This window comes from Fistularia commersonii, chromosome 2 (assembly GCF_037954325.1).
Source record: "Fistularia commersonii isolate RoL2024-O1a breed Wild chromosome 2, RoL_Fcom_v1.0, whole genome shotgun sequence".
Taxonomy (NCBI): Eukaryota; Metazoa; Chordata; class Actinopteri; order Syngnathiformes; family Fistulariidae; genus Fistularia; species Fistularia commersonii.
The window spans coordinates 26,152,669-26,178,968 of record NC_141285.1 but is presented as its reverse complement, the minus strand read 5'-3'; the positions used below and the strand labels follow the sequence as shown (position 1 = coordinate 26,178,968).

The 26,300-nt window shown below is 51.2% G+C and overlaps 1 protein-coding gene across 6 annotated transcripts in view; it reads right to left on the bottom strand.

The window, feature by feature from the left end:
- kif20ba (kinesin family member 20Ba) overlaps nucleotides 1-26,300 on the bottom strand; it is a 50,198-nt gene that overhangs the window by 14,481 nt on the left and 9,417 nt on the right. For 2 of the 6 annotated variants that reach the window (XM_086175029.1, XM_086175004.1), the window contains exons 4-29: nucleotides 25,778-25,903; nucleotides 25,566-25,704; nucleotides 24,626-24,810; nucleotides 24,497-24,545; nucleotides 24,231-24,425; nucleotides 24,044-24,155; nucleotides 22,797-22,868; nucleotides 22,564-22,710; nucleotides 22,328-22,490; nucleotides 22,140-22,256; nucleotides 21,394-21,581; nucleotides 21,172-21,292; nucleotides 19,406-19,549; nucleotides 18,772-19,323; nucleotides 17,953-18,692; nucleotides 17,736-17,874; nucleotides 17,543-17,665; nucleotides 17,402-17,462; nucleotides 17,194-17,319; nucleotides 16,650-16,780; nucleotides 16,419-16,574; nucleotides 16,209-16,334; nucleotides 14,342-14,422; nucleotides 14,042-14,131; nucleotides 13,751-13,960; nucleotides 4,295-4,336 (exon numbers count right to left, since the gene is read on the bottom strand). In XM_086175029.1, the coding sequence (XP_086031155.1) occupies nucleotides 4,295-4,336; nucleotides 13,751-13,960; nucleotides 14,042-14,131; nucleotides 14,342-14,422; nucleotides 16,209-16,334; nucleotides 16,419-16,574; nucleotides 16,650-16,780; nucleotides 17,194-17,319; nucleotides 17,402-17,462; nucleotides 17,543-17,665; nucleotides 17,736-17,874; nucleotides 17,953-18,692; nucleotides 18,772-19,323; nucleotides 19,406-19,549; nucleotides 21,172-21,292; nucleotides 21,394-21,581; nucleotides 22,140-22,256; nucleotides 22,328-22,490; nucleotides 22,564-22,710; nucleotides 22,797-22,868; nucleotides 24,044-24,155; nucleotides 24,231-24,425; nucleotides 24,497-24,545; nucleotides 24,626-24,810; nucleotides 25,566-25,704; nucleotides 25,778-25,903 (4,335 nt within the window). The remainder of the gene's footprint in view (nucleotides 1-4,294; nucleotides 4,337-13,750; nucleotides 13,961-14,041; nucleotides 14,132-14,341; nucleotides 14,423-16,208; nucleotides 16,335-16,418; nucleotides 16,575-16,649; nucleotides 16,781-17,193; nucleotides 17,320-17,401; nucleotides 17,463-17,542; nucleotides 17,666-17,735; nucleotides 17,875-17,952; nucleotides 18,693-18,771; nucleotides 19,324-19,405; nucleotides 19,550-21,171; nucleotides 21,293-21,393; nucleotides 21,582-22,139; nucleotides 22,257-22,327; nucleotides 22,491-22,563; nucleotides 22,711-22,796; nucleotides 22,869-24,043; nucleotides 24,156-24,230; nucleotides 24,426-24,496; nucleotides 24,546-24,625; nucleotides 24,811-25,565; nucleotides 25,705-25,777; nucleotides 25,904-26,300) is intronic. The other 4 variants (XM_086175038.1, XM_086175022.1, XM_086175014.1 and 1 more) reach the window with 3 other exon arrangements.

The following is a 26,300-nucleotide window of genomic DNA, read 5'->3' as shown; positions in this document are numbered from 1 at the left end:
GTGCACTGCAAAACGTGCTCATTATGGCCGTTAATCCTGACTTCTTCATTTTCATAATAAAATAAAAAAAATAAAAAATCAGCACAAACTGTTTTATTCATATTTGTTTTGTAAGTTATTGTGCTCCTGAGTTATTGTTGCTAATCAATTTGAATTTATTATTTACTCATTTTATTTAATTGTATTTTTCAGTATCAAATGTTTAAGTCGATTAAAAACTTTTTCGTGTTTAAATAAGGATTTAATTTTTAAAAATTTCACGCAAATTGATGCCCTTTAAATGTTTATTGCTACTGACTAAAAAACAATGTGAATAAAGTTATTTGTTGCAAGTCGATCTATGTTTCTATATTTTCTTTTCTTTACTGTTAATAAGGATACAATGTTAAGCAGAGGTGTACATACAACTATTTTATAGACAAATTATGGGATTAATAGAAATGTTTTCTTCTTCCTAGGGGACGGAGTTTCAGAAAATAATTGAGAATCACTGAGCTAAGTTCACAGAAACAGAGGGTTTTGGTTACCGTATGCTAATCTGACCCGCTAGCTTGACCATTCCCTGATCCGTCCATTTTCCACGACGCAAGCTAACACTTTAAAAGGGTTCGTTGGTAAAAAAAACAGCTAGTTAAAATCAGCGATCAGGAAGAATCAGCGATTGAGTCGGTTGTTGCATCTCGGAGGACGACGAAACTCACCGACCTTTTCCGCAGCGAGACGTTCCGATAGCGGCCGTGTCCTTTAGCGAGTGCGCTAATGTCATTAGCGAACTATGAGCCACGGCAATTTCGTTTTAACAAGTAAAAATAAAAGAAAACCAGAATGTTCCGTCAGGCTCCAGATTTCCATTAATAACCTAAGCCAACCCGTCTGGAAACAAATCTGCTGCAATTTAAAACAATCTGGAGAATAATAGTTCCACTTTGACGTCAGGGTCGCTACCCCGGCCTCTAAAAGCCCCGCAGCGACTCATCGTTTTTATTGCAGAAAAAGAAATAGTCATTCTATAGACTGAACTCGGTGGAGGTAAATAAACCATCCGGATGGATCCCGGGCTTCTCCGGGTTCCTCTGGGGACGCCGATCATGTGAATTCAACCTGCAGGCGGTCAACAAATGAGGCGCGGTGGGCAAATATCGCCGCGTGACCGAACTGAAAAATCAATGCGTTGGTCAGAGCGAGCCGGCCCCGACCCCTGGAGAGACGGCGCTGCGAAACCTCCGCTGTCACAAACTCTGCATCTCAAGACGGTTTAGATTGAGCGGGACTTCCAGAAAGGAGTCAGGACGGGTAAAGGAGGTCTGAGGCAGATTGAACTTAAGTTCAGCGGAGTTCTGACGCACCACCTTGACGTCTTTGGGCGCCGCTAGCCTTTAAGTGTAGGGGCCCGGGTTAAACGCCGCTTCATGTTACTTTTGGTCGACCGATTCTCCACCCGGAGAAACGACCCAAACAAGCGTATCGGGATGTTATCCGTAGAGTGCTATCTGCTAACTTTTAGCTGAAAATAAAAGAACAGGGTATGTGTCCGTAAGGTCACTTCTTCTGGGAGCAAGTGGGGGAGTACCCTGAGGGTGATGGGGAAGTGCTTCTGCACCTGGAGAGACGACCCAGAAAGGTGAAGCAGCGTGTTATCCGTAGCGTGCTATCTGCTAACTTTTAGCTCAAAGTAAAAGAACAGGGTATGTGTCCGTAAGGTCACTTCTTCTGGGAGCAAGTGGGGGAGTACCCTGAGGGTGATGGGGAATTACTTCTGCACCTGGAGAGACGACCCAGAAGGGCAAAACGGCATATTATCCGTAGCGCGCTATCTGCTAAGTCAAAATAAAAGAACAGGGTATGTGTCCGTAAGGTCACTTCTTCTGGGAGCAAGCGGGGGAGTACCCCGAGGGTGATGGGGATTGTTTCTGCGGGGGAGCTCATTTTCCAGGTCCACTCCGGAGCAAAGCCTCTGAAAATCCACATGACGAGACATACAGCGTGGGTCTGTTAGCGCGCGGGCTAGCTTAGCGGGCGGGATGAGATTTGAGAATGAAAATAAGAGGAAGGACAAAAGGACGGGGAGCGACGAGTGCGAAAGCAGCGGCGTGTTGAAGAGGGGAGGTAGTTTATTTTCCAGGCTACATCTCGGCGCAGAGCGAAATCTCAGATGGCCCACAATTATATATCTGAGGAATTGATCGGCGCAGCGGCGTCACAGCTGGGTCAATGCCTACGGTTGTCAGAGCCATCAACAACAAGAACCCACTTCACCGTGAGCGGCCCTTCTCATCCTCGCCCATATCAATCTGCGCACTCCACTCAAGAGGTGGCGATTAAATCCAAATGACAACATTGATTTCTGGAGATAAAACGGCCTTGGAAAAAAAACAAAAGCGGGACGGGTCAGGAGGACAAGCTCGTAGAAGCTGGAGGAGAGCTCGGGAAAGCTAGTTAGCGCTTTTAAAAACTACCTCATTCAGGAACTAAACAACTTTGGGGAGGATTTTGGCCGGAGTTGAGAAATTAAGGAACGGCTTTCCTGCCATTCCTGAGATTTGGCAAAGACGGGAGTGTGTAGCAAGCAGACGCCTTCCTCAGACCGACCGAAAACTTTTAACTGAATAAATGACGGTGACATCTACAACGACTGATGCATAACACACAAATGCCGAATTTATGTGCAGCAGCTCTATTTCTTTCATCGGATGAATTTCTGCACGTCATTGACTGAGTTGAAGAATTATCCCTAATGCAAGGTGTTTTGTCGAAAGAGTTTAATTTGTCCGCTGGAGGGAAGGTAGCGTAATTACCCCATAAAAATCCATAAATTAGCTGCATCCTAACAGTTCTCGAAGCATGTGAAAAAAGTGGCGGCTTATGTGCCAGAATTTACGGTAATTGTTTCGACAATAACAGCTTTTATGGTACGCGTCGATCTTATTTTGGCAGGTGGATCTAATTAGCGTGGTAGCAGACGGTGGTTAGCCTCTTGCCCAATGACGGTTGGGGTATGCGCCCGCCCCACCCAGAGTAGAATTAGCAGTACGGATAAAGTCGAGGACGAGGTCAGAACCTGAATTAAACCGATGTGGAGGCGGCGGCTTCATCATCACTGCAAGTCAGGTCCTGAGTTGTGCTATGTTTTTGGAGTGCGACCGCGGAGAGAGTCCCCGCTTGACACCGCACTCACCCGGGGCCGGCGTAGCCCCGGGGTGATACAAGCGACCTTGCAGCGCTAATTCTAGCCTCTGCCCTCGCATTAGCATCGCCGCCGTCCTTGGCCGGGGGAGCTGCATGCCAACAGTCTTGGAAAGTGCTGCGGTGGGAGAGCTGTACCTCACAGCCGCCCTCCTGGAGACACGAGGAGAGGGTCTGCAGCGTCAGCTCTTAATGTCTTCTGTTTTGCCAATTAACCTTTAGTGAACTTCTGACGCCCTTCGGTGTGATTGCGCTGCTTCTCATTCGCGGCCGAGGTTTCTTCGGGCACTGTCCGCGGCTCGCGATTGGAGGGGCTATTCACAGCTGAGGGCGGATGGTTGTTGTTGTCCTGACAACAGCAAGAAGCAGGCATTCTCACGATGGGCTTTCGACGAGGCTAACGCTAATCTCCATGCAGTTCCAGTTATGGATCCGACGCTAGACTTTGTCCGCCATCTTTCCTGATGGCTCGAACACCGGTTTTAAGGATTTTAAATGTCAGCTGTGATTGGCCGGGTTCTTGTTACGTCCAGCGTACCGACGTTCAACTCCCCTGCTCTGTTAAATAGCAGTAGCCATTGTATATTGATACCTACAGGTGAGAGGGTGAACAAGGTCCAATAACAAGGCGGAGATGCCTTGAAGATGCTAACTGGGCTGTCGCTATCAGCCGGATAGGGGATGTTTAGACAGGGGGGAACCACAAATCAAAACACCAACCTCCCGATTGGAAAGACGTCTGACTTACCGGCTGAGCAACAGACGCCCTTGTTACCCTTTGACCAATTAGCTGGTGAAGAGCTGACCTTCGGGAAAGGAAAGTCCGTTTTCTAACCAATGTGCTTACTTTGCGACTGGGAATAGTCTCGGACTGAACAAACCTGATCTTTAACTGAGTATCTGGGATAAAGTAATCTGTATCCCTTCCCACTCCGGTTGGTTGTCGCAGAAACTGGATAGCAAGAAGGCTACAACTACAGAACTACAGCTCATGTAATGTTATAGGTGATGGCGTTGAATTAGGGGATGGCCGGTGATGGGGAATGCTGAGATGGAATGAGTGGTGGATGGATTCCTGACGGCGAATGAGAGAAATAAAGAAAGACGGTACCTCGCGGGCCTTTCCTCGCTTACTCCTCCTGAAAATGTAGGACTTTGGGGAAGAAACAAGACAAAGAAGACGGTTAGCGGTCAGCTTTTGGATGCACGGCAGAGCATTCCGGTTGCCGCGGGAAACTAGAAGCGAGCTTAAATTTTTTTCTTTTTTTAATTACGGCCTTGTTCCCGGAATATTACGACTTGATTTGGTTACCATCCGGGGGTTTGGTCCCTCCCCGCCTCCCGATGTGTAGCTCAGATGCTGCAGCGGCGATTATTCCAAGCACGGTAATCAGCTTCGCTCGGTGTGTGCGAGCTGCGGCTTGTTTTATCGAGGTGCGCTAGAATGCCGTTGGGCGCCACCGCCTCGCCCCTCCACATGTATGCTTAAAGATCCTTTCGACTTTTTTATGCCCTGGGACACTTGGGTAAACAAGAGTAGCTCTTTAAGGTGACTTTGGGGCAGAGGGTGGCCACTAAACATGTATGCTTTTTGTATCTGGCAAAAGTTATTTAAGTGCTTGTCAGAGTGGAGAGGTGGATAACAACGCTGGCTGATCAATCAATAAAAGAGCAGAAAAGGGACTTTGTTTTCCTGCTGAGGTCAGACGTGTTCCTTTGCTCTGATTGGCCAACTGATTGGTGCCACAGGTCCCGCCCCTTTCCAATCGACCACGGCCATTTCAGGACAGCCAAGAGCAAAACTCCAGTTTAGTATGTTTTGAATCCCTGAGTGGTAGTGGAGGGATCGTGTGATGGCTGAGTCACCCGGGCTACTGGCCCTCGTTTTAGAGGTTTTATACTGAAAAGAAAAAAAAAAAAAAAAAAGTCCGCAAGGCCACTGCTCTGAAAGACGGTGGGAAAGTTGGCATGTTGGCCCTGGAAGGGCAACATCAAGGTCGCCGCTCTGGGCTCATAACCAACAGCAGTCATTACTTTGCCCCATCACTCATAAGATACTCCTCATTTGAAGATGGCAGCTCCAGGATGTGTCCTGGATCTGGAACTTGCTGTGTCTGATGATGAGGAATTCATGTGAATTTGGGAGGCGCCAAATGAGGCGGGAATATGGCAGCAGATGAACTCGGGCTGAATATATTCGAGCTCTCACACTGTAGGAGCAGAAGAAGCTTTCCAGGAACTTCTCTTTGCATTTGGCCAGCAGAGGAACCATGGATTTTAGCTCCTTGAACCATCTTAGCTCCTACAGAGGAACTCACAGGTGCTTTGGTTGAACTCAAAAGTCATACCCATCACCAGATACTTCTTCTGGACAGCAGAACGCCCTTTTTAAAACCCAATGTGGTCACTGGTCAGATGTTTTCCCCCGAGAAATGGTCAAACGAAGCGGCCGAAGCTCTTCTGTCCTGCTACACCGGAGGGGTTTTCAGGGCTCGCAGCGGAACGACAACATTTTGGCACCAAAGCAAGTCCTAAATTAGCTACCAAAGTTCTCACAGCAAACCAGCACGAGGAGAAGATAAAACTCATCAACCCCTCAGATAGTCTGAGGTTAGCCTTCCTGCCATGCAGAACATGAATGCCATATCGTCTTCCTCTTTTTTTTGAGCAGGGAGCTTAGGGTACATGTCACCATGGTACCTAACGATCTAATGGAGCGCAAAAGTGTAAGGTCCCCCTGGAGGAGGCTAGTTCCAGGAACCAATCTGGCTGGACAGTTGGAGGCCACCTGCCTCCAAGCTGTAATGCAAACCGTGACTGTTGAACTCCAGGAGAACTCCCCCGCGCCGGCTCCGCTTACCTAAAACCAGAGCGCGGAGAATGAAGAGTTGGAGATACGCTCGAAAACACTCTCGTCTTTGATTCCCGACTCGCCTCCGTTGCACCCCCAGATATGAAAGCGTGTGATTCTCGGGATCTTCTGTTCTCCCGTTCAAAGAGCCAATCCACTGGCGGTTCTTCAAAAGCGGTTACGTAACGGTGACGACAAAGACGAGCAACAAAAAGAGGACTAAAGATTACATCTGAGCGCTGGATGGAACTTCAGAAGACAACTCTCTTTCACGCCCCATGTTCTCTTTCATCCTCCACGTTGGTGGAGAATCACGGTGTTACAGTTCCTCCAGGAGCAGAACCATAGGACCTGAGATGGTTTGGGACATGCCCAGGAGGAGGTGTGGACTGTAAGACACTGAGGTCAAGAAGAAGGCGCCAGAGTGGAGTTCTTTGGATGAAGAGAAAGAGTAGCTGGCGTAAGAGAGGGGATTGGATGGAGGAAGACGATTGGCTGTGGCCGTTCTTGAAAGGGGCAACCGAAAGAAGAAGTCGTAGATATCGTGATGCTCAGAGAACATGTCGAAGATAGTACCATCTTCCCTTCGAGGTGAACGCAGGAGATGGAGGTCCCTCTGCTCTTCCCCGCCCCTGAACCCCAACGAGGTTCTTAACTTGGCATTAATCAGAGGCGCAGCTGCCGCCGGCGGGATCAAGGACGGGCGAGTGAATGAGCGAGTGAGCGCCGACAGAAATAGTGTTGTCATGACACTGACATCTTTGTGACTTTGACGGCGGCGGCGGTGGACTAGCAGGTGACGGGACACCTGGGGGGGGGTTTGTCCATCTTCTGGACAGCGAGGTTAATCGACGCCATCGCTCCAGGGTGGACATCTTGGATTCCTCCGAGGCCGTTCACGTCTTGTTCACGACGGGGAGGAAAAAGGATCGTAGCGATTAGCTTAGCTTTTTTAGCTCAATGTCTTAACAGTCAAACTCAAGGGGTTTCAAACTCATTTTGGTCTGGTCATTTGGTCTAATATTATTGTGTAATTACCTTGAAGTAACTCAAAGTCCAAATTGTTGCAATTTCGGCGACTGCTTCAGTTCTGTCCTCTCAGTTCTCAGTGCATTTTGTTGTTTTCTTCGCCACGGTGAGTCTCACGGCGGCACCCAAACTTGCTGCTTCCACACCGAGCATACAGGTTTCTTACTGACCTCAACGAACAACTAGGAAGTGGTCTTTTCCTGGGAAAACCCTACGCTCCACGTCCACTTTCCTCCTAGTTTGACGACGACATCTCGCTGATGATGATGTCGGGTCCGACGGAAAAGCAGGTCAATTTCTAACAATAAGACAAAATGCTATTTCCAGACCCGGAAGCCGCATAGCTGCCATCTGCTGTAAGTTCTGAGTCACATAAAGTTGCGCCGTGTTGCTAACACTGACCAAAACAGTGAAGCCCGAGCAGACAAACTGGAACTGCATTTTTATTTTAAGAAAGTTGTTCATGATTTTTATGTATTGTTTCAAATTGTAGATTTAATCCATGGGCCGGATTGGGCCTCCTTGCGGGCCGCTACTGGCCCGCGGGCCGTACGTTTGACACCCTTGCTTAACAGCCTGGCAGCTTGTTCACCCATGGCTTTACTTCCTGTGCGTCCTCCGTGGAGCAAGTAATGTTTGGGTTTTAAATGTTTAACTAGCAGGAAATAAACACACAAAGAACTACGGGTGTCTTCTGAACGGGAAGGAACGCCTCCAACCAGACCTTCGTCAGCTTTCATCTCCACATCCTCCAGTCCCTCTCAGACTCTCCTCCCTGCCAAACTTCTCCAACCATCTCCAACCCCCTGGAGCCACCCTGGTCCGGTCTTCATCACCACATGTTGTCAGGGTGGATTTCCCAGCCGGTCAGATCTCCGGGACGCGGCGGAGACGAGCCCGGGCTCCTGAAAGTTCTCCGCTCGCGGGCGTTTTCCTGCCGCCGTCGCGTCTCCGGCACCTTCGGATCGGATGGAATCAGCCGCGTGGAAAGCGGGTCGAACCAAAGAGCTCCCTCCGCTTTTACAAGCAAACATTCTTCTTTTTTTTTTAGTGCTTTCATGCTATTTTTAACAAAACCATCTCGTCTCTGCTGTTTCCTTTTTCGAAGAAGGGATGAACTTGGGTTCATAAATGTTGACTGAGGCACAACGAGTCCCCAAAATAAAAGCCTGACGCTCAGGATCTTCCGAGCCTCTACGTTCGGAGGCGTCAAACTTTATAACGGTTGCCGTAACAGTAACAGTAGAAATGTAACATTCTGCTGCCGTCTTCGTTTGGCTTTTAATTTGTTGTTTTTCTGGAAGGCTAACTTTAGCATACTTAGCGTCAAAATGCAGATGTAGACTGTACACTTTGACAAATCGACGCTGCCTCATAACACAAAAGACATACCGCTTTTTCTCTTTGAAGCACAAACATGTATTTCCCTTCCCATCTTTCTCCAAACAGCCTCCACCTGCATCGACTTTTTAACGTGATGGTCACGAATCGTGGGAAATGCAGACAATCAGAGACATTTTAATTAATTCTGACGGGCCATGTAAAGTGTCGTAGCCACATTTAGCCTTGAGTTGTACCCTTGCGCTCTACATCCTCCTCTTTGCGAAAAATGAAATCTACCCATATAAGGACATGTTGCCATGCGAGGATTCCTCGATGCGATCTCGCCATTTTGTTAACTTTGCAAATTGTGATCGCATCGTAGCGACCCCCCCCCCAACTTCCTGACCCCCCTCGATAGGAGCGATAGGCTAGTCGTCATGGAAACGCATTGATTTCATTCTCCCTGGATGACGACAGACCTCAAAACTCCTTTTTGCAAATACAGAAGTCCTTCATTGATCGGAAGGGCGTCATTCCAGAAGCAGCGGCGAAAAGAAAAATTAAAAAAAATCTATAAAATCATTATTATTGCCTTTTCTTACACCTCATATCTCTGACTGCACATAGGACTTTTTTTTTTTAGTTTGTATTCTTTTGTTTATATTGTCAATATTTTTGGGGGGGTTTATTTGTATCTATATCGTTTCTTTGCATATTGTTTTCTACCCTGTAATTCCGCTCTGATGATTGAATTTCCCCATCCTATATTTTCTCGTTAAAAAAAAAAAAAGAGACCAGAACTGTGCTGCATCACATGACTGTGATTTCCTTTCATTTAGAATAAACGTCAGCGCTTTAATAGGGTGTTTTAGGTTTTTTTCCCCCCTTGATTTGACCCTTGAAATGTGCAAGCGGGACAAACTGGGCAGTGGATGGAGATAAAGTGGAGATTTCCGCCCCATTCGGCACGGGTTCATTCATTCCCTGCCTGCACAGCTCAGCCTCCAGCTCCTGCCAGCTTCTAGAAGTTCTCCGATGACTCTTCCATGGTTGGAAGGAGTAAAGAGGTCTGACTGTGAGTTTTGTTGAGCGGAGCAACCGAAACCACCTCTTACTCAACATCTCCAAGACCAAGGAGGTGGTTGTGGACTTACGGAAGTGGAGATAGTGGACTCCTACAGGGACCTTATATTACAATAAATCGGACTGGAGATACAACATAGACGCCCTCTACAGGAAGGGATGGACTGGAGTTGTCCGGTGTCTGTAGAGGGCTCCTCAGGACCTCCTACCAGTCCATGGTAGCCAGTGTACTCTTCTTTGCTCTAATAATCTAGCCTTTATTAATCCCCGCGGTGAATTGTTCTGTGAAATGAACCCATCATGGATGAACCAGGAGCAGTAGGCTGCCGTCCACCAGCACCAGGGGAGCCGTTCAGGGTGTCTTGCTCAACAACACTTCGGCACACCAGGAGGAGCCGGGAATGGCACCGGGAATGCTCGGTTCCAAAGACGACTGGTCTACCTCCTGCTGGTGGACTGGTGAAGTCAACGGGTTCAACAAGCTAGTGAGGACCTTGATGGTGGGACTGAACCCGGACCATCTTGGACCATCCTGGACCACCCTGCCCACCCCCTGCAGCGGGAGCTGTGGCTGACGGGCAGCTCTTTAAGCCAACGGTTCATCCAACCCTGGTGCAGAACCAAACGCTCCAGACCGGAGAACCGTCTGGACGTCACAAAACTCACTACCTCACCCTTTCCCACGGGTCATGCTCTAGTTGTCTTTATTATCCGTGTTGGTTTCAGCCCATTCACATCCTCCTTATTTTTGTTTAAATATATTTTCGGTATCGCTCTCGTCACTCCGTTTATGTTGTCTATTTTCACCCTTACTGCCCCCATTCTGTTCCCACTCTTATCCTTGATGTTGTTGCTGTTTTCCATTTATTTGTGGATTTCTTTTGCTATTTGTAACTGTCTTCTAACTGTCTCTCTAAGGGGGATCGCTAGAGTTTATCTTAGCTTCATATGCCAGATATACAACCATCCACACGTCTGGGATATTCAAGATCTCCAAAGAACCTCCTGCATGTGTTTGGACTGCAGGAGAACACGGAGACTCCACGCAAACCACCGCTAGCCCCTGCTAGCCCCTGCTAGCCCCTGCGCCACCGATATGTATAACTCCCGCTTTCATCAACTTTGCGTCGGGCGTCTTTCCCGTGACGGCGGTTGTTGTAACTCGGGAGCTCCAGCCCGTGCGACAGGAATCCCTGTCCCTGCACAGCTGTGGCCCACCAAATACAAAAACACGCTTTGATTGACAGCTAATTCCACACTCCAAATCACCGGAGAACCAGACATGAGCGGCTCTTCTGCGCCTGAACAGTCGGGTGACACCAAACTGTCAGCGGCGTGAATGAATGGTTGAACTCGGCGTCTGTGTATTACTTATTAGCTCGGCAATGCGCGGTAACAAGGGGAGGTGGTGGGGAGTTTTGCGAGTCGAGCGGCGCTCAAAGAAACAAAAGACACATGGGTGTGTGGGGGAAGAGCCATCCCCGATGTTATATTTGGATCTGCTCGTTTGCAGCGTTCACGGAGCGTTGGGGGGGGGGCCTTCGTTTTCCCCTCGGCTTGTTTACGGACCACGTCGAAGGCCGATAGTGGGTATTTATGGAATTCAATTCGCTGCAATGTTTTTTTCCCCCCCAGAAATCGGGGTTAGCGGGGTCGTGTGTGTAAACAATGTCTTCAAAAACATCTGGCGGTTGTTGGAGGTGAGGGCGTCATTTCCAGATCGCGGTGATCGTGTGTTGCCGTGGTAACTAATCCGTGATAGCTTTCGGAAAAGATGTTCCGGCCATTTAGCTAACTGCAGTTAGCCGCCTCTCCAACCAACGAGTCAACCCATCGACCAATCATTCCCCGCCGAAAAAGTGAACCGATCAGCCGATTAACTAACAAGTGGCCAAATTGGCCGCCCATCCAAACAGACAAGATGACCAGCGAGTCAGCTAACTAGCCGACCAGCTGACCAACCGCATCAGCACCCTGTCAGCTTAATAGCCAGCTAACAGCCAGCTAACCAAAGCTGCAACCAAGTAGCCTGGCTGATCAACCAATGAACCCCCGCAAAAAATCACATTTCCACAAAGTAGAGACGTCATAATAAGACACTTTCACAAACTAAATAGCACAAAGTGGGCAGGATCCACTCCTGCATGAACGGTAGCAAAGTGGACCAGGACATGTATGCTGGGCACAACTTACAAGATCAGCTGCTTCTCTCCATGCACCAATCAACATGAGGCTCGCTATTGGCTCGATCGGCCAATAGCATGTCAAGTACAGATCTACTTAGCCAACGTTTTTCCGTTTGAGATCTTGCATGGGTACATCGGTAGGAGTGTGAGTTCGCGATGCTACGTATCTCTGTTTAGCATTTTATTTTATAAAATAAATTCTAGCTGACTGTTATCATATTTTTTACTGTTTTTTTTCTAGAAATGGTTATTTCAGCAATTTTTTTTCCCCGAATACAGCAAAAAAAAAAAAAAAAAAAAAACGAAAGCTAAATTGTGAGAACCTAATCAAAAAATAAACAAAATAAAAATTCAATTCACAACTTGGATATCTGTGGATGCGGCTAATATATGTAAAAAAAAAAAAAAATTCTTTTAAAATTTAGTGGTTGCGGCTTATTTTCCAGTGCGCTCTATAGTCTGGAAAACACGGAACATTGGTGACTGCCGAAGCAGAATTGTGTCTCGTTCAAGGTCATGGCCGAACATCTGGAACGTCGGAGAGAGAAGACTAACTCGTGGGACTAACTAACCTCCTCATGCTTCTTCTCCTTCTTCTTCTCTGACACCGGGTGTCTGAGATGTTCTCTAAGGAGAGCAAAAGCCACCGCCAGCCAATGAGCAGCTGGACGTCGGAGTGGCAGGTACGCGAAAAATACAACACTTTTTCAATCATTGGAGATGTTCAGAATTCAGAAGGTGTTGGTCTCCAGCGAGCGATGATTGACGGGGCGCCAGTCCTGCAGTTAAATGACCTGAGATGTTCTAGCGCCCTCTACAGCTGGTGCAGAAGTCCACCTGGAGGTGTGTGCCGTCCTTGAAGCTCCGCTCCTTTCCAACCGGAAACATCCAAGATAAACAAACGAACAAACGCCAAACTTGGTCGCGGTTTCTGAAGGCGTATGTTTTCTTTTCCTCGCTTCTGCTTGGAAGTGACTTGTTTTCATCTCCAAAGATCTTTGGAGTGACGAGCAACACACGCCGCGCTCCCGTTAGCATTAGCATGTTGCCATCGGGGCCCGGGTGCCTGTCGCACTGCAGGAATTAGCCAACTGTATATTTCGCAATAGAAGCGCGCTTCAAATCCTTGCTTTTTCTCAAAAATCATCCATGCGGCTTATATATGAATTCTTTTTGCGCTTACTGACCTCCAACCAATTTTATATGGCCCACTGCACTCAAAAATCTGTCAAAACGTCCAAGTGTGACTTTGGTAAGCGACAAAGCCGCTCCGCTTGATTGATTGTCGGACCTTTGTCAACTGACACGGGGACGTCGTGTTAAAGTCGGTCTTTGATTGAATATGGCTTGCAACATCAGACAACGTTACATAACTAATTATGTAGCTCTGGAACACAACGTTGCTCCGGCCCCACACTAACTTCTGGTGTCCGCTATCGCTGGCAACCATTAACCAATCTATGAGCTAACCTCCGCTACTTTTTGTAATAGCGGTACCTTCTGTTCTTCAACATATTACTGTACATTTGTGTGGATGAGGACCCCCAAAAACGGCACCTCTAGCATGAAGAAGGAATTCGAGGCTATCAGTCAGGTGGTAGACGACGGGACGGAGCAGCCGCCGGAGAATTCAACACGAATGAATCAATGGTACGGAAGCGGAGGAAGCAAGCAGATGAACTGAGCCGAGTAAAGAAAGGCAAACAGAGTTTCCTATGGAACGAAGTGAGATGGCCACTGTTAAGAAGACTAAATTGAACGGTGGGTAATTGCACGAGAGAATGTCTTCAACAAAGTTTGACTAAACTGTTTTGTTTGCTTTATATACCGTATATTTTATCATGCGCCTTGAAAAGAGACGTTCATTGATATCGCGCAAAATGCGGTGTTTCCGCCCGGCTCGTTGGATTCCAATTCTGTGAGACTTCATTTCACCAAAACGAGCTAGCGGTCTGGCCTCGGAGAGCTAGCTCAGCGCGAGAGGCGGAGCTTGTCGTCAACTCGCGTCCCGCTCCCGTGGATCTATGAGCTTTGTTTGCTAGCGACACACAACACCTAACTTTTCTAAAGGCCCGTTGGCGTGGGGCGCTCCTACCTTCTCCATCTCGCCGCTCTTCCGCTTGCGGGCGGAGCGCGTGATCTTGACGGTGACGGCGTTCTGCTCGCCCTGCCGCCGCAGCGCCATGCGGTTGGGCTGCAGCGGGCTGAAGGAGATCTCCAGCTCCGGCTGGGGGAAGCGGCTCCGGCGGCCGCCCTCCGTGGAGATCTCCGAGGACTCCAGCACCGACGGGTAGCCGGACGAGCCCTGCGGGAACCACACAGGACGGATTTATTCGGGTATCGGCACCGAAACGGCGGTGGGGGAAAAGAGAAAACCCCTTCTTACCCGGCTGCTGACGGAGGCCCCTTTAGTTCCTCTCGCAGTTTCACTCCGGCGTTTCTCACCCGAGACGTCGAGGGCGCCACCGTTAGCCGTCTGCGTGAGACGAGAACGTGATTAATGAAAATAATAATGCTACGGCCGATCCTTGGTGTACGTTGCCCTTGACCAATGGCGTCATCTCCCATTTATTAAGAAAATCTCATTGCACAGGAAGGTCGTCGAACCTTCATTGTAGGAAGGAGACACTGTACATTCACTCGTTCATCAATAACGGGAAAAAGAGAGCCTTTTCTTGAAACTCACCGCCGCTGTGGTGGTGGTTGTTTCCGCGGCCTCACGCTCTGACGGAGAAGCCGGTGGCGCCTCGAGTCCGACGCCGCCACCCTGGAACAGGAAGTGACATCGGTCATTTTATACCAGCCTGTTTTCTTATGTTGTGTCCAACCGGGCGGCTCACTAGTTTGGACGAAGCCTCAAGATTTTTTTTCTCTTTCTTTCCTGTGCTTGGTCCCGGTCGGAATGGAAAACCCAACTATCAAAATTGTTTTATTTTTGTATTTAAAAATTGATCACGTGATTCCTGATTGTCCAATCAGGCATCTCGATGTGTATCCGATAACGTGTGTTTCCTGTGCATGCACAGAGCCCGTGAAAAAGTCTGATTTTGACTTTGTCTGAAAACGTGATGTGGATTTTTTTGGGCACCAGGAGGAAAAAAAAAACTGCAAAGACACACACACACACACACACACAGACACACACACACACCCCTTGGGTACTAGCAGGACAAGCGATCGGCGGTGATGGAATTGCCTCCTCCTGGAAGGCTCTCTGCAAACATGAACCGCTTTAATGAGACAAACAAAGAAAGCATTGCAACGGCGATGTTTTCCTGCTTCTGCCTGGGATTGGTCTCACATGCACGCACACACACACACACACACACACACACACACACACACACACACTAAAAAGAAAAAAAAATGAAAAAGGAGTTGAGTCTCTGCAGTAGCGAGAGGCGAACCCAATCGCCAATCGCGTCCCTCTGGCACGTTTGTGGTCGAATCCCATGAATTAAAGGATTTCCAGGCTTTACTTTCAGTCTTAACTTTCTAACAAACATCCTGCAACCTATTTTATACACAGGAGCGCCTTGACTTACATGTTTTACTTGCTTATATGTCAAATTCCACATCGAAATCAACTGAAATGCTATAAATCGCTTCCGGATCCCGGACTTTGTTAGGTGATTTTCAATTAAAAAATTTGAATTGAAGTCAAATCATGTTTAATGTAGAGAAATGAACTGGTTTTAAGTGTATTTACCTTGACGATCAGACCAAGATTGGGCGTTTAACTTAGCTTACAGGCTACACACTAAATGCTACAATATGCTGCTAAAGGTAACTCGCACACTTTGCTCCTCTTCATGGCTAAACTTCCCTTAGTGACGGAGCGAATGCCACTCCTCTTTTTTAACCGTCAAACAGATCAGCCTTTGAATGACTCTTCTTGAAATGACGTTCCCGCCGCAGAACGTGTGCCGTCGCACAGGCGATGCTCTCCGTCACCGAATCTCAACAACACACACATGCTGTCCATGATGTTCTAGCTGAGGCTAGCTAGCGGCGGGCGGCGACCACTTGTCTTTTAACGCCACTTCCCGGACAGCGGCGTCCACGCCGCCGTCAAACGCTCCTCGTCGATCCGAGCGACTCAGACCTCCGAAAAGTGGATGCGCTCCGGAGTTCCAGATGTTCCTGAAGGGTGTTCTGCAGGCTGGAGCTCCACGGCTGGAGCTCCAGAGGTCCACGTTCGGGTTTGTAGGGCGCTAACAAAAACTAGCTGGCTGCTCGAGTTGGTCGGAGCAGCTTCTGACGGCACCATCAGCCCCAATGATGGAATCCTGATTCTTCATCGCCTTCAGGTGCTAATGTTCTTCAAACGAAGGAGGAAAACTCACTGGAGGCGGAGGGGTGTCACGTGACCCAACATGGCGGCGGGCGCAGACAGCCGTGCGTGATTTCTCCATCTTTTATGAAGCTTTTGTTTTTGTTTCCTCCTCCGCTCTCCTCCATCGATTATTCATGAGTTAAGAGCTGGTCTGCTGACGTTCTGGAGAACATCCCGTCCCCGGGCAGCAGGGAAGCCACCGCGGCGTCACACTGACCTCTTGTGGCGACGAAGCCTTGTTGCGGCGAAGCTCCTCCAGGAGTAGATCCTTCTCCCGGAGCCGGGCCTCCAGCGCGATCTTCTCGGCGGTCCAGGCCCGCCTCCCGTCGGCCAGCCGGGACTCCTGAGGCGGTGGAGAAACGGCAACCTTCTGAGGATACGGCGGAAACCACGGCGGAGGCGGAGAAGAACGGAGGTCTTGCCTCACCAGCTGGCTCTGCTGCCGGGCGTGTCGCTCCCGGTCCTCGGCGAACCTCCTCATCTCCTGGTTCCTCTTGTCCTCGGCCTCCTTGGCCTGCCTGATGAGGCTCATCTTCTCCTCCTGCCACCTCCGGCGCTCGGCCTGCTGCTTCTCCTCGCTCAGCTTTGGGGGACACGTGACAGGCTCTCTACCTTTCTCCTGCAGCTTCCGAGAAGATCTGTGGACCGCGGCCGTTACCTCCAGGCGTTCCCGGGCCTGAGCCGCCGCCTCTCTGGCCGACCGGAGGTCCTGGGAGATGTTCTCCGAGCCGTGGTCCTGAGTGGACGCCTTCTTCTCCCGCGGGAGGGTCCCCTTCAGCTTCTCCACCTCTGTTGGGCAGAAGAACAAGGACCACCAAGCTGAGAGGGAACGCGGGGTGGTTTGGAGACACCGAGGAGACGACGAGAGGCAGAGCTGGAAGCAGCGGAGATGAAGAGGTGGAGGTTCCTCAGAGCCAGAGGTGAGTCCAGATGTTTCTGGAGATACAAGTCACACTAGGATACTTTGGAGGAGGGATGGTGGAAGGATGCTGACGTTGGACAGGAGGAGGACCAGGGAGGAGGTTTATGGAGTGTGTTTGGCTGTGTGTGTGTGTGTGTGTGTGTGTGTATGTGTGTGTGTGTGTGTGTGTGTGTGTGTGTGAGGTCCAGCTCTGCCATTCGATAACAGTGTGAATGAGAAGATCATTCCAGACGCCCATCAGATGACACCGACTCAGAAGATCCCGACCCGGGGTTCTTACCGGCGGTGAGCTCCTGGACGAGGCTCATCTTCTCCTCCAGGACCTTCTCCATCTGCTCCTGCGTGTCCTCTTGCTCGGTCAGCGCCAGACGCATGTCCTCCATCACCTGCTCCTTGGCCTCCAGATCTGCAGAGAGGCCACCACCGACCCCGGCTTGAACCAGTGGGCCAAGCGTCCGGGGTCAGGAGAAGATGGACGGCTCTCCTACCTCTGCAGGCTTTCTGGTAGAGCTGCAGCGTCTGGTCGGGGTCGGCGTCGGACGGCTGCTTCTACGGGCCGAGAAGAAGAAACCATCTCACCGTGGACGCGTGAACGGAACCGCTGGTTTCTGGCGGGGCGGCGGACTCACCCCTCTGAGCAGCTGGATGGTACGATCCTTGGTGGCCACGTCGGCCTGGAGCTGCTTCCTGGATTTCTCCGCGTCGGACCACTTCTGCCTCAAGGACTTCTCCTCCTCCTTCATGGCTGAGATCTTCAGGAGGATACCACCAGGAGTCAGGAGGGGGACGGTGGAACCCGGGACCCGTCCGCCGCAGGCGTACCTGCTTCTGGACCTGCTGCATTTGCTTCTTGTAGTCGGCCAGCTTCTCCCTGAGGTCCGAGGCCTCCTCCTCCTTCCTCTGGAGGTCCAGGTTCAGGCTCCTGACGTTCTCCGAGTCCTGCTGGCCGCTCTCTTTCAGCCTGGGACGCGGATATAAAAGGTCGTTTGCGTAAAGACACGGAGAAGAAGGGATCACGAGTGAGGAGGTGATGAAGCACCTGCTGATCTCCAGGGTTTTCTTCTCCAGCTCCTCGTCCTTCTGGGCGATGGCTTCGTGGGCCACGGCCAGAAGCTCCCGCCGCCTCTCGGCCTCTCGCTGGCGTGCCTCCTGCGCCGCCTGGTTCTCCTCCTCCTCGTGGCGCTCCAGCGCCTCCCGGTGGTTCCTCTGCAGGGAGCGCAGCTGGGCCTTCAGCTCCACCAGCTCCTTCTGGAGAGCAGCAGTGGTCTTCTCCTCCTCCTCGAGGTGGACAGCTTTCTCCTTCGAGGAGGCCACCTCGGGTCGGAGGTCTTCGGCGGAGACGGCCTCCTCCCCGGAGCTCGGCGTCAACTCTTGGAGCTGCTTCTGGGATGAGACCTCTTGATCTTGAGGCCGCTCCAGGAGCTTCTCGGTCGGCTCCTCCGCCTGCCGCCGAGAAGCTTCCTCCTGGAGCTCCATCTTCTCGCCGAGCTCCTCCAGCCGCCGCCCGGCTCGTTCCACCTCCCGCTGCATCTCCAGCATCTGCTCCTGCCCGCTCGCCACCTTCTGCTTTTCTTCAGCCAGGTTCCTCCGGAGCTCCGCCGCCTCCTCCCTCAGCTGGAGAACGCCCTGTAGCTCCTGCCTCAGACCTTGGACCTCCAGGGTCAGGTTGTGGATGAGGGCGGTTTTCTCCAGGATCTTCTGGGCCTGCTCCCCGATCTGGTCCTGAGCAGCTCGCAGCTGGACTGAAGCTGGTTCCTCTCGCCGTGTCTCCACGGCAACCTGCAAGGCAAAGTCCAAGCAGCCTTACAGGAGTGTCCTACGTGAGGTCATCACCACCGTGGGTTGAAGAAGGTCCCACCTGCAGCTCTGAGGCCTTCACTTCATCTGCCAGTTCTCCGACTCCCTCCTCCACTGGCCCGCTGCTTGGCCTGGACCTCTTCTCCACTGCGAGAACCTCCTCCGCCTCCTCCCTGGTCCTCCTCTCCACTGCGAGAACCTCCTCCGCCTCCTCCCTGGACCTCTTCTCCACTGCGAGAACCTCCTCCGCCTCCTCCCTGGCTCTTCTCTCAGCTGCGAGAGCCTCCTCCATGGTCCTCCTCTCTGCTAGGAGAACCATCTCCGCATCTTCCCTGGCTTTCTTCTCCACGGCAAGAACCTTCTCCGCCTCCTCCCTGGCTCTCCTCTCAACTGCGAGAACCTCCTCCATGGTCCTCCTTTCTGCTCCGAGAACCTCCTCCGCCTCCTCCCTGGTTCTCCTCTCAGCTGCGAGAACCTCCTGTGCCTCCTCCCTCCTCCTCTTCTCCTCCTCCAGGGATGCTAACGCCTCCTCCCTCAAGGTCTTCTGGTGCTCCAGCTGGGTGAGGGCTTCCCCTTTGGCGTTCCTCTCCTCCTCCAGGAGGGAGAGCAGCTCCTGCAAACCCAGAAGGTGTGAGGGATCCAGAACATCAGCTCCGCCGCTGCCGAGGCGTGGAGAAGGTGTCTGCCGTCGTTACCCGCAGCTCCGCCACGCCTTCCTCCTCCTGAGCTCTGCCGTCTTCACCGCCCGCTCGGTTCTCCGTCGGTTCCGGCGTCCTTCTCAGCAGCTTCTCCGCACGGCCACGGTTGTCCTCCGAGGCAGCGTCCGCAGGTTGGACCGGCTGGAGAGGAGGAGGGTCAGAAGGTCCAGAGTGAACCAGAGGCCTCAGAGGTCCACCAGAGGTGGACGTCCTGGAGCAATCGACTTTTCTTCAGGGGTTTCTGACTGAATGATGTTAGATGGAGACGGACGGATGGAAGGATGGATGAGGAGATGGATGGAAGGATGAGTGGACAGATTGGTGGATGGAGGGAAGGCTTGAAGGATGGAAGGGTGGGTGGAAGAGTTGATGGATAGATGGATGAACGGGTGGAGGTATGGATGGACAGATGGATGATAGATGGATGGATGAGTTGATGCATGGATGGGTAGGTGGATGAGGTGTTGGATAGATAGATAGATAGATAGATAGATAGATAGATAGATAGATAGATAGATAGATAGATAGATAGATAGATGAACTGATGGAAGGATGGATGGATGGAGAGATGAATGGATGGAGAGATGGATGGATGAACTGATGGAAGGATGGATGGATGGACGGATGGATAGAGAGATGAACTGATGAATGATGGAGAGATGGATGGAGATATGAACTGATGAATGGATGGATGGATGGATGAACTGATGGAAGGATGGATAGATGGACGGATGGATGGATGGATGGATGGATGGAGAGATGAACTGATGAATGGATGGAGAGATGGATGGATGGATGGATGAGTTGATGCATGGATGGGTAAGTGGATGAGGTGTTGGATAGATAGATAGATAGATAGATAGATAGATAGATAGATGAACTGATGGAAGGATGGATGGATGGATGGATGGAGAGATGAATGGATGGAGAGATGGATGGATGAACTGATGGAAGGATGGATGGATGGACGGATGGATAGAGAGATGAACTGATGAATGATGGAGAGATGGATGGATGGATGAACTGATGGAAGGATGGATAGATGGACGGATGGATGGATGGATGGAGAGATGAACTGATGAATGGATGGATGGATGGATGGAGAGATGAACTGATGAATGGATGGAGAGATGGATGGATGGATGGATGAGTTGATGCATGGATGGGTAAGTGGATGAGGTGTTGGATAGATAGATAGATAGATAGATAGATAGATAGATAGATAGATAGATAGATAGATAGATAGATAGATAGATGAACTGATGGAAGGATGGATGGATGGATGGATGGATGGAGAGATGAATGGATGGAGAGATGGATGGATGAACTGATGGAAGGATGGATGGATGGACGGATGGATAGAGAGATGAACTGATGAATGATGGAGAGATGGATGGATGGATGAACTGATGGAAGGATGGATAGATGGACGGATGGATGGATGGATGGATGGAGAGATGAACTGATGAATGGATGGATGGATGGATGGAGAGATGAACTGATGAATGGATGGAGAGATGGATGGATGGATGGATGAGTTGATGCATGGATGGGTAGGTGGATGAGGTGTTGGATAGATAGATAGATAGATAGATAGATAGATAGATAGATAGATAGATAGATAGATAGATAGATAGATAGATAGATAGATAGATGAACGGATGGATGGATGGATGGACGGATGGAGAGATGAACTGATGGAAGGATGGATGGATGGATGGATGGATGGATGGATGGATGGATGGTTAGACGGACAGACGTACGGCGGCCTGCTGGCTCCGGCGCGATCCAGACGCGTCCATTTTGTCGATGAGGTTCTTGAAGATCTCCAGACGCCTCTCAGCTCGCTCCTCCAGGATTTCCTTCTCCCTGGTCAAGCGGTCGCTACAACACACACACACACACACACACGCACACACACACACACACGCAGTTCATCATGGTGTTGAGCTGCATCCAGTCCAGGAGAACGGAGAAGATCTCACCTGAAGTCCCTCTGCATCTCTGAGATGAGCTGGGAGAACTCCCTGCCGATCTCCTCCCGCACCCTCGCCTCCATCAGCAGGTTCTCCTGCCGCCGCTGGAGATCACGTTCCTCGTCGTCCTCTTCGCCGCCGCTCTGCTCCATGGTCTCCTCGGCCAGGCTGCGGCCTTCATCGCCATCTTCATCCTCCTGAGGAGAGAGGTCGTATTTACGGTGGACGGTAGAAGAAACCGGATCTCTGGTATTGTCATATGTATCATCTGGGACATCAGAAGTTTGTGATGTGTGGTGAGATCAGGGGGAGAAGGTGGAGGACCATCCGGAGGTGGAGGTATTGAGGAAGAACCCGAGAGGAACGCTGAGGCTACAGGGGGTGGAGGAGAAGGTGGAGAACTTCAAGCATTTAGGGTCAGTTGTCCAGAGTGGTGGAGAAAAATGAGAGCAGCTACGATGCCGGGGGAGGAGAAGGCAGGTGAAGATGTTTGAGGTTCTGGTGGAGGACGATGGAGAGGATCAGGAAGGAGTCGATCAGAGAGACAGCACGTGTTAGATGGTCTGGAGATAAAGATCTGAGGAGAAGGGAGGCTGAGGTTGGTGGAGAACTGGAGAAGGACCAGAGAGGAGATGTACGGGTGGAAGGGGAAGGAGGACGTGAATTTCAGATGGAGGCAGATGATTGGCTGAGGAGACCCCAGAAGGTAGCGGTCCAAAGAATCTTCCAGAAGGTCAGATGGTTCCTGTCCTCACCTGCACGTCCTCCAGGCTGGTCTCCCAGAGGCTCAGCGAACTCCTCCTCCCGCCGCCGCCGAGGGTCTCGTCGCCGACCGGCCTCAGGGAAGGAGGCCTGCTGGGCAGAACCACCACCTGGAGCGAGGAACGAGGCCTTCAACGGTTTGAAGAAGCCAACGGAGTGAAGGAACCGACGGGCGACGGACCTTCTGCGCCACGGCGGAGAACCTGAGCACGCCGAGCGTCTCGTCGTAGACGGACGCGCACGGGTTGACGTTGACGAGCATGCAGGCCCGTCCGCGGCCGCAGAGGTAGCCCTGCAGGTAGTGCGTGAGCTTGCTCTCCCGGAAGGGCACGTGCTGCAGAAGCCTGGCGGAGAAGAAGCCCGAAAGCTCAGAAGCTTCCTCGGAAGGTCCGGGGAGACGGCGCCCGAAGTTCTCACCTGGCTTGCTGGTTGTGTCGGAGCGCGTTGACGCATTTCCCCAGGGTCAGCAGCGACGTGTTGATGTTCCCCGCCTCCTTCAGGCGCTCCCCTCGGTTGCGGGTCTTGGCGCAGCGCTCCGAGCCGGCCAGGTCGCACAGACACAACCTGCCCGGAAGCCACACTTATCTATTTTCTTTGCAGGGTGTTGAGGTTCTTGTATTTTTTTGGGGGGGGGATCTACGTCCACCTACTCGCTGACGGAGTGGACCCGGGGGACCTCGCCGTCTTCCGTCCTCAGGATGCGGATGGAGAATATGCTGTGGCTGCGGGAGCGAAGAGGTACAGGACACTGCTTCCACAAAAGCTGCTCGCCAGTAAAACGGCACCCCAAAACAAGTCCGGAGGAAACATATTCTAGCTTTTCTGAACTGAGAAGATGCGACGACGCATACTATATGGCTAAAAGTAACTGCTCACGCGCCTTGACTCGCCCACCCTTTGCAGCTAGAGGAGCTTTGACTCTTCTGGGAAGGCTGTCCACAAGGTTCAGGAGTGTGTTCGTGGGAATTTTTTGACCAGAAGCGCATTTGTAAGGTCACACACTGAGGCTGGACAAGAAGGCCTGGTTCTCAGTCAGCGCTCTAGTTCATCCCAAAGGTGTCCAATGGGGTTGAGGTCAGGGCAGTCGGGTTCATCCACACCAGACTCTGTCGTTCCTCGGCCTTTGTGGACCTTGCTTTGAGCACAGGTGCACAGTCATGTTGGAAAAGGAAGTGTCCAGCTCCAAACTGTTTTCCCACAAAGTTGGGAGTATAAAACGGTCCAAAATGTCTTGGTAAGCTGAAGCTGTCAGAGTTCCTTTCACTGGAACTAAGGGTCCAAGCCCAACTCCAAAAAAAACAACCCCTCCACCAAACTTCACACTTGGCACAATGCAGTCATACAAGTACCGTTCTCCTGGCAACAGCCAAACCCAGACTTGTCCATCAGATCGCCAGATGGAGAACCGCTCTAAAGGCCGCTCAATTTGCATATTTGGTTTTACGCGGGTCAGTATTTATCCGGGCTTGGGACCAGCTCAGGGAGACACTGGCTCCTGCCCCCCAGAGGCTGCTATGCATAGAGTACATTACTCTTATTTTTACATTTGACACAGTTGACTTACAAGCTTGTTCACCAACTCAACTCCTAAATCAACGGCAAAATTAGTCAACGATTAAGTCAGCAGCAGAGAGTTGGGTTAGTGACGTCAACGTGTGCATCCCGCTGCGCAAAGCATGCTAAAGAACGTATCCCTGTAGCTCAGAGTGAGACCCCTCCTTCACCCCACAATCTTCAATGACCGACATCTTGCAGGGACGTCAGGTGCGAGTGAAGGAAGCACGGCGAGCTTCCTTTAGGAGCACCAACGGCACGTTCGACTGGCGTGAGGAGGTCCCGCGAGAAGGTCCTCCCCTGCACGGGTGCTTTCGCTGCTAGCGACGGCGTTTCCCCTCACCTCCTGCTGGAGAGCAGGTTGAGTCTCGTGGAGGAGAAGCTCTGGTTCCTCTTGCCGAGCTTCATCACCTTGCAGGCCTCCTCGGCGTCGCTCACCTGGACCCAGCGCAGGTCTGCGTGCGGGCAGGGGGGAGAAGGTCACACCCAGATGTCTCCTCCTACCCGGGCGCTAGCTTTCGCCTCCTGACCTTTGACGAAGGCGTTGCCCTTGACGTCCTGCGACAGGCGCAGCGCCGTCCTCCTCGGCGCCCCGGCGGGCAGCACCTCCAGGAGGTCGTGGATGCTCTCGTTGTAGATCTCGCAGAAGGAGACCCAGACTGAGAACCTGGTGTGCGGCGGGACCTCCAGGTCGATCTTGTCCTCCATCGGGAGCGTGGAGGCGCCTAGGTCGGGCGGGGACGACAGACTCAAGATGTTTCTTCGGGCAGGAAGTAAGCGGTGAGAAGATCCCTACCTTCCAGGACGGTCCTGTTGGCGACCATGCTGGCGTTTCCCCGGTCAGCCTGGGTGGAACATTGAGGCGTCGTTGGACTCGACGGGTGATGGACAACCAGCGGCGAAGACGTTCTAACGCCTTCCTTACCTCCTTCTGCTGCCGGAGGAGGTTCCTCTTGAACGCGACCTCCTCGGCCTGCTGCTCCCGGGTGAGTCGCGTGAACTCCCGGCAGCGCTGGGGCTTGTAGGCGGCCTCGGCGGAGACCCGCTCCTCCATGCTGCCGAAGATCAAGCCCAGGGACCGCGGCAGGAGGCCGGGGTCGGCGTCCGGCCCTGCGGAGAGGAGGGTCGGCCGTCCTTGTGGTCAGAAAACAAGACTCGAAAACACGTTCGATACCGACGGCGCTCCTAATCAACTCGGATTACGACCGTTTCTAATCGGCCAAAAGTTCAGGTCCAAGGCGTGACGAGTTCCTTAATCGACCGAACCGATGAATCAAAAGCCAACGCTGCTCCCTGACGACTGTTTCTTTCACGACGAGCACCAAATCGAAATCCTCCACCGCCAACTCCCCCCGAGTCCTCTTCTGCCCCGTCTGCAAAGCGTATGATTACGTCGATGACGCGACACAACCGAGAAATGTTTGTTTTCCGCGAGTTGACCGCATGCCGTACACTTTTTGTTAAATGGGAAAGAAAACCATTCGTTGGACGCGGAATTGAATATTTGTGTCACAAAAAAATTGGTGAAAGGAACGATGAAACAAAGTGTATTTTATTGCTCTAATAAAGGAAAAGTGCTTAACCTAACAAGTGGACTGTTGACTGTCATACTATTGTGCACTCCTTACCTCACTTGTTACTAAGACACTTATAGTTTTATCACTGTTTACTAAGACACTTTATAGTTTCACTGAGACACTTTATAGTTTATAGTTTATTTTTATTTCTAATTCTGCCTTTTCTTTTATTATTTATTACTCTTATATTTTCTGTAACTCTGGCACAGCAATTTCCTTCGGGATTAATAAAGTTGTTCTTATTCTTATTCTTGAAATAGTGAATGTGTGTGTGGAGCGGACACACACCGAAGAAGGTGTAGGTCTTCCCGGCGTTGGTGACTCCGTAGGTGAAGACCAGAGAGTTCCCTCCTTCCAGGACGTCTCTGACCAGACCTCTGACGGTGCCGCGGAACAGCTGGTCCTGCGTGGCGTCCGGCCCGAACACCTGCCAGCGCCGGGAGGATCCGTTTACGACGCCGGACATTTCCAGACGGGCGTGACGGAGGGCGGCGACCAACCTGCGAGAACTGGAATCGCTGTCCGGTGTGAAGGAGGGCGCCGTCGGCGCTGAGCCTCGCCGACAGCAGGGAGCCCGGCGGCTTCAGCAGAACCGTGTCGGGCGGCTCGATCACCACGCAGTCCTGCTTAGAGGGAGGGTGGAAATGAAATGAATTACCGTATTTTCTGGACTGTACGTCGCTCCGGAGCACAAGTCGCACCGGGCAAAGATGCGCGATAAAGAACGAAAAAAACATATATAAGTCGCGCTGGAGTATAAGTCGCATTTTTTTGTGGGGGGGGGGGGGGGATTTACTTAAGAAAATCCAACACAAAGAATAAACATTTCATCTTGAAAGGCAATTTAAAATGAGAATAGAATAGAGAACAGGCTGAACAAGTATAGCCTATATGACGCATAAACAACGAAATGGGAACGTGCCTGCTAGGCTATGCTAACGTAACATATTACGGGAAGAGTCATTCAAATAACGTTAGCATATAGCACATGCTACAACCAAACAATTGGTGTCACTCTTAATC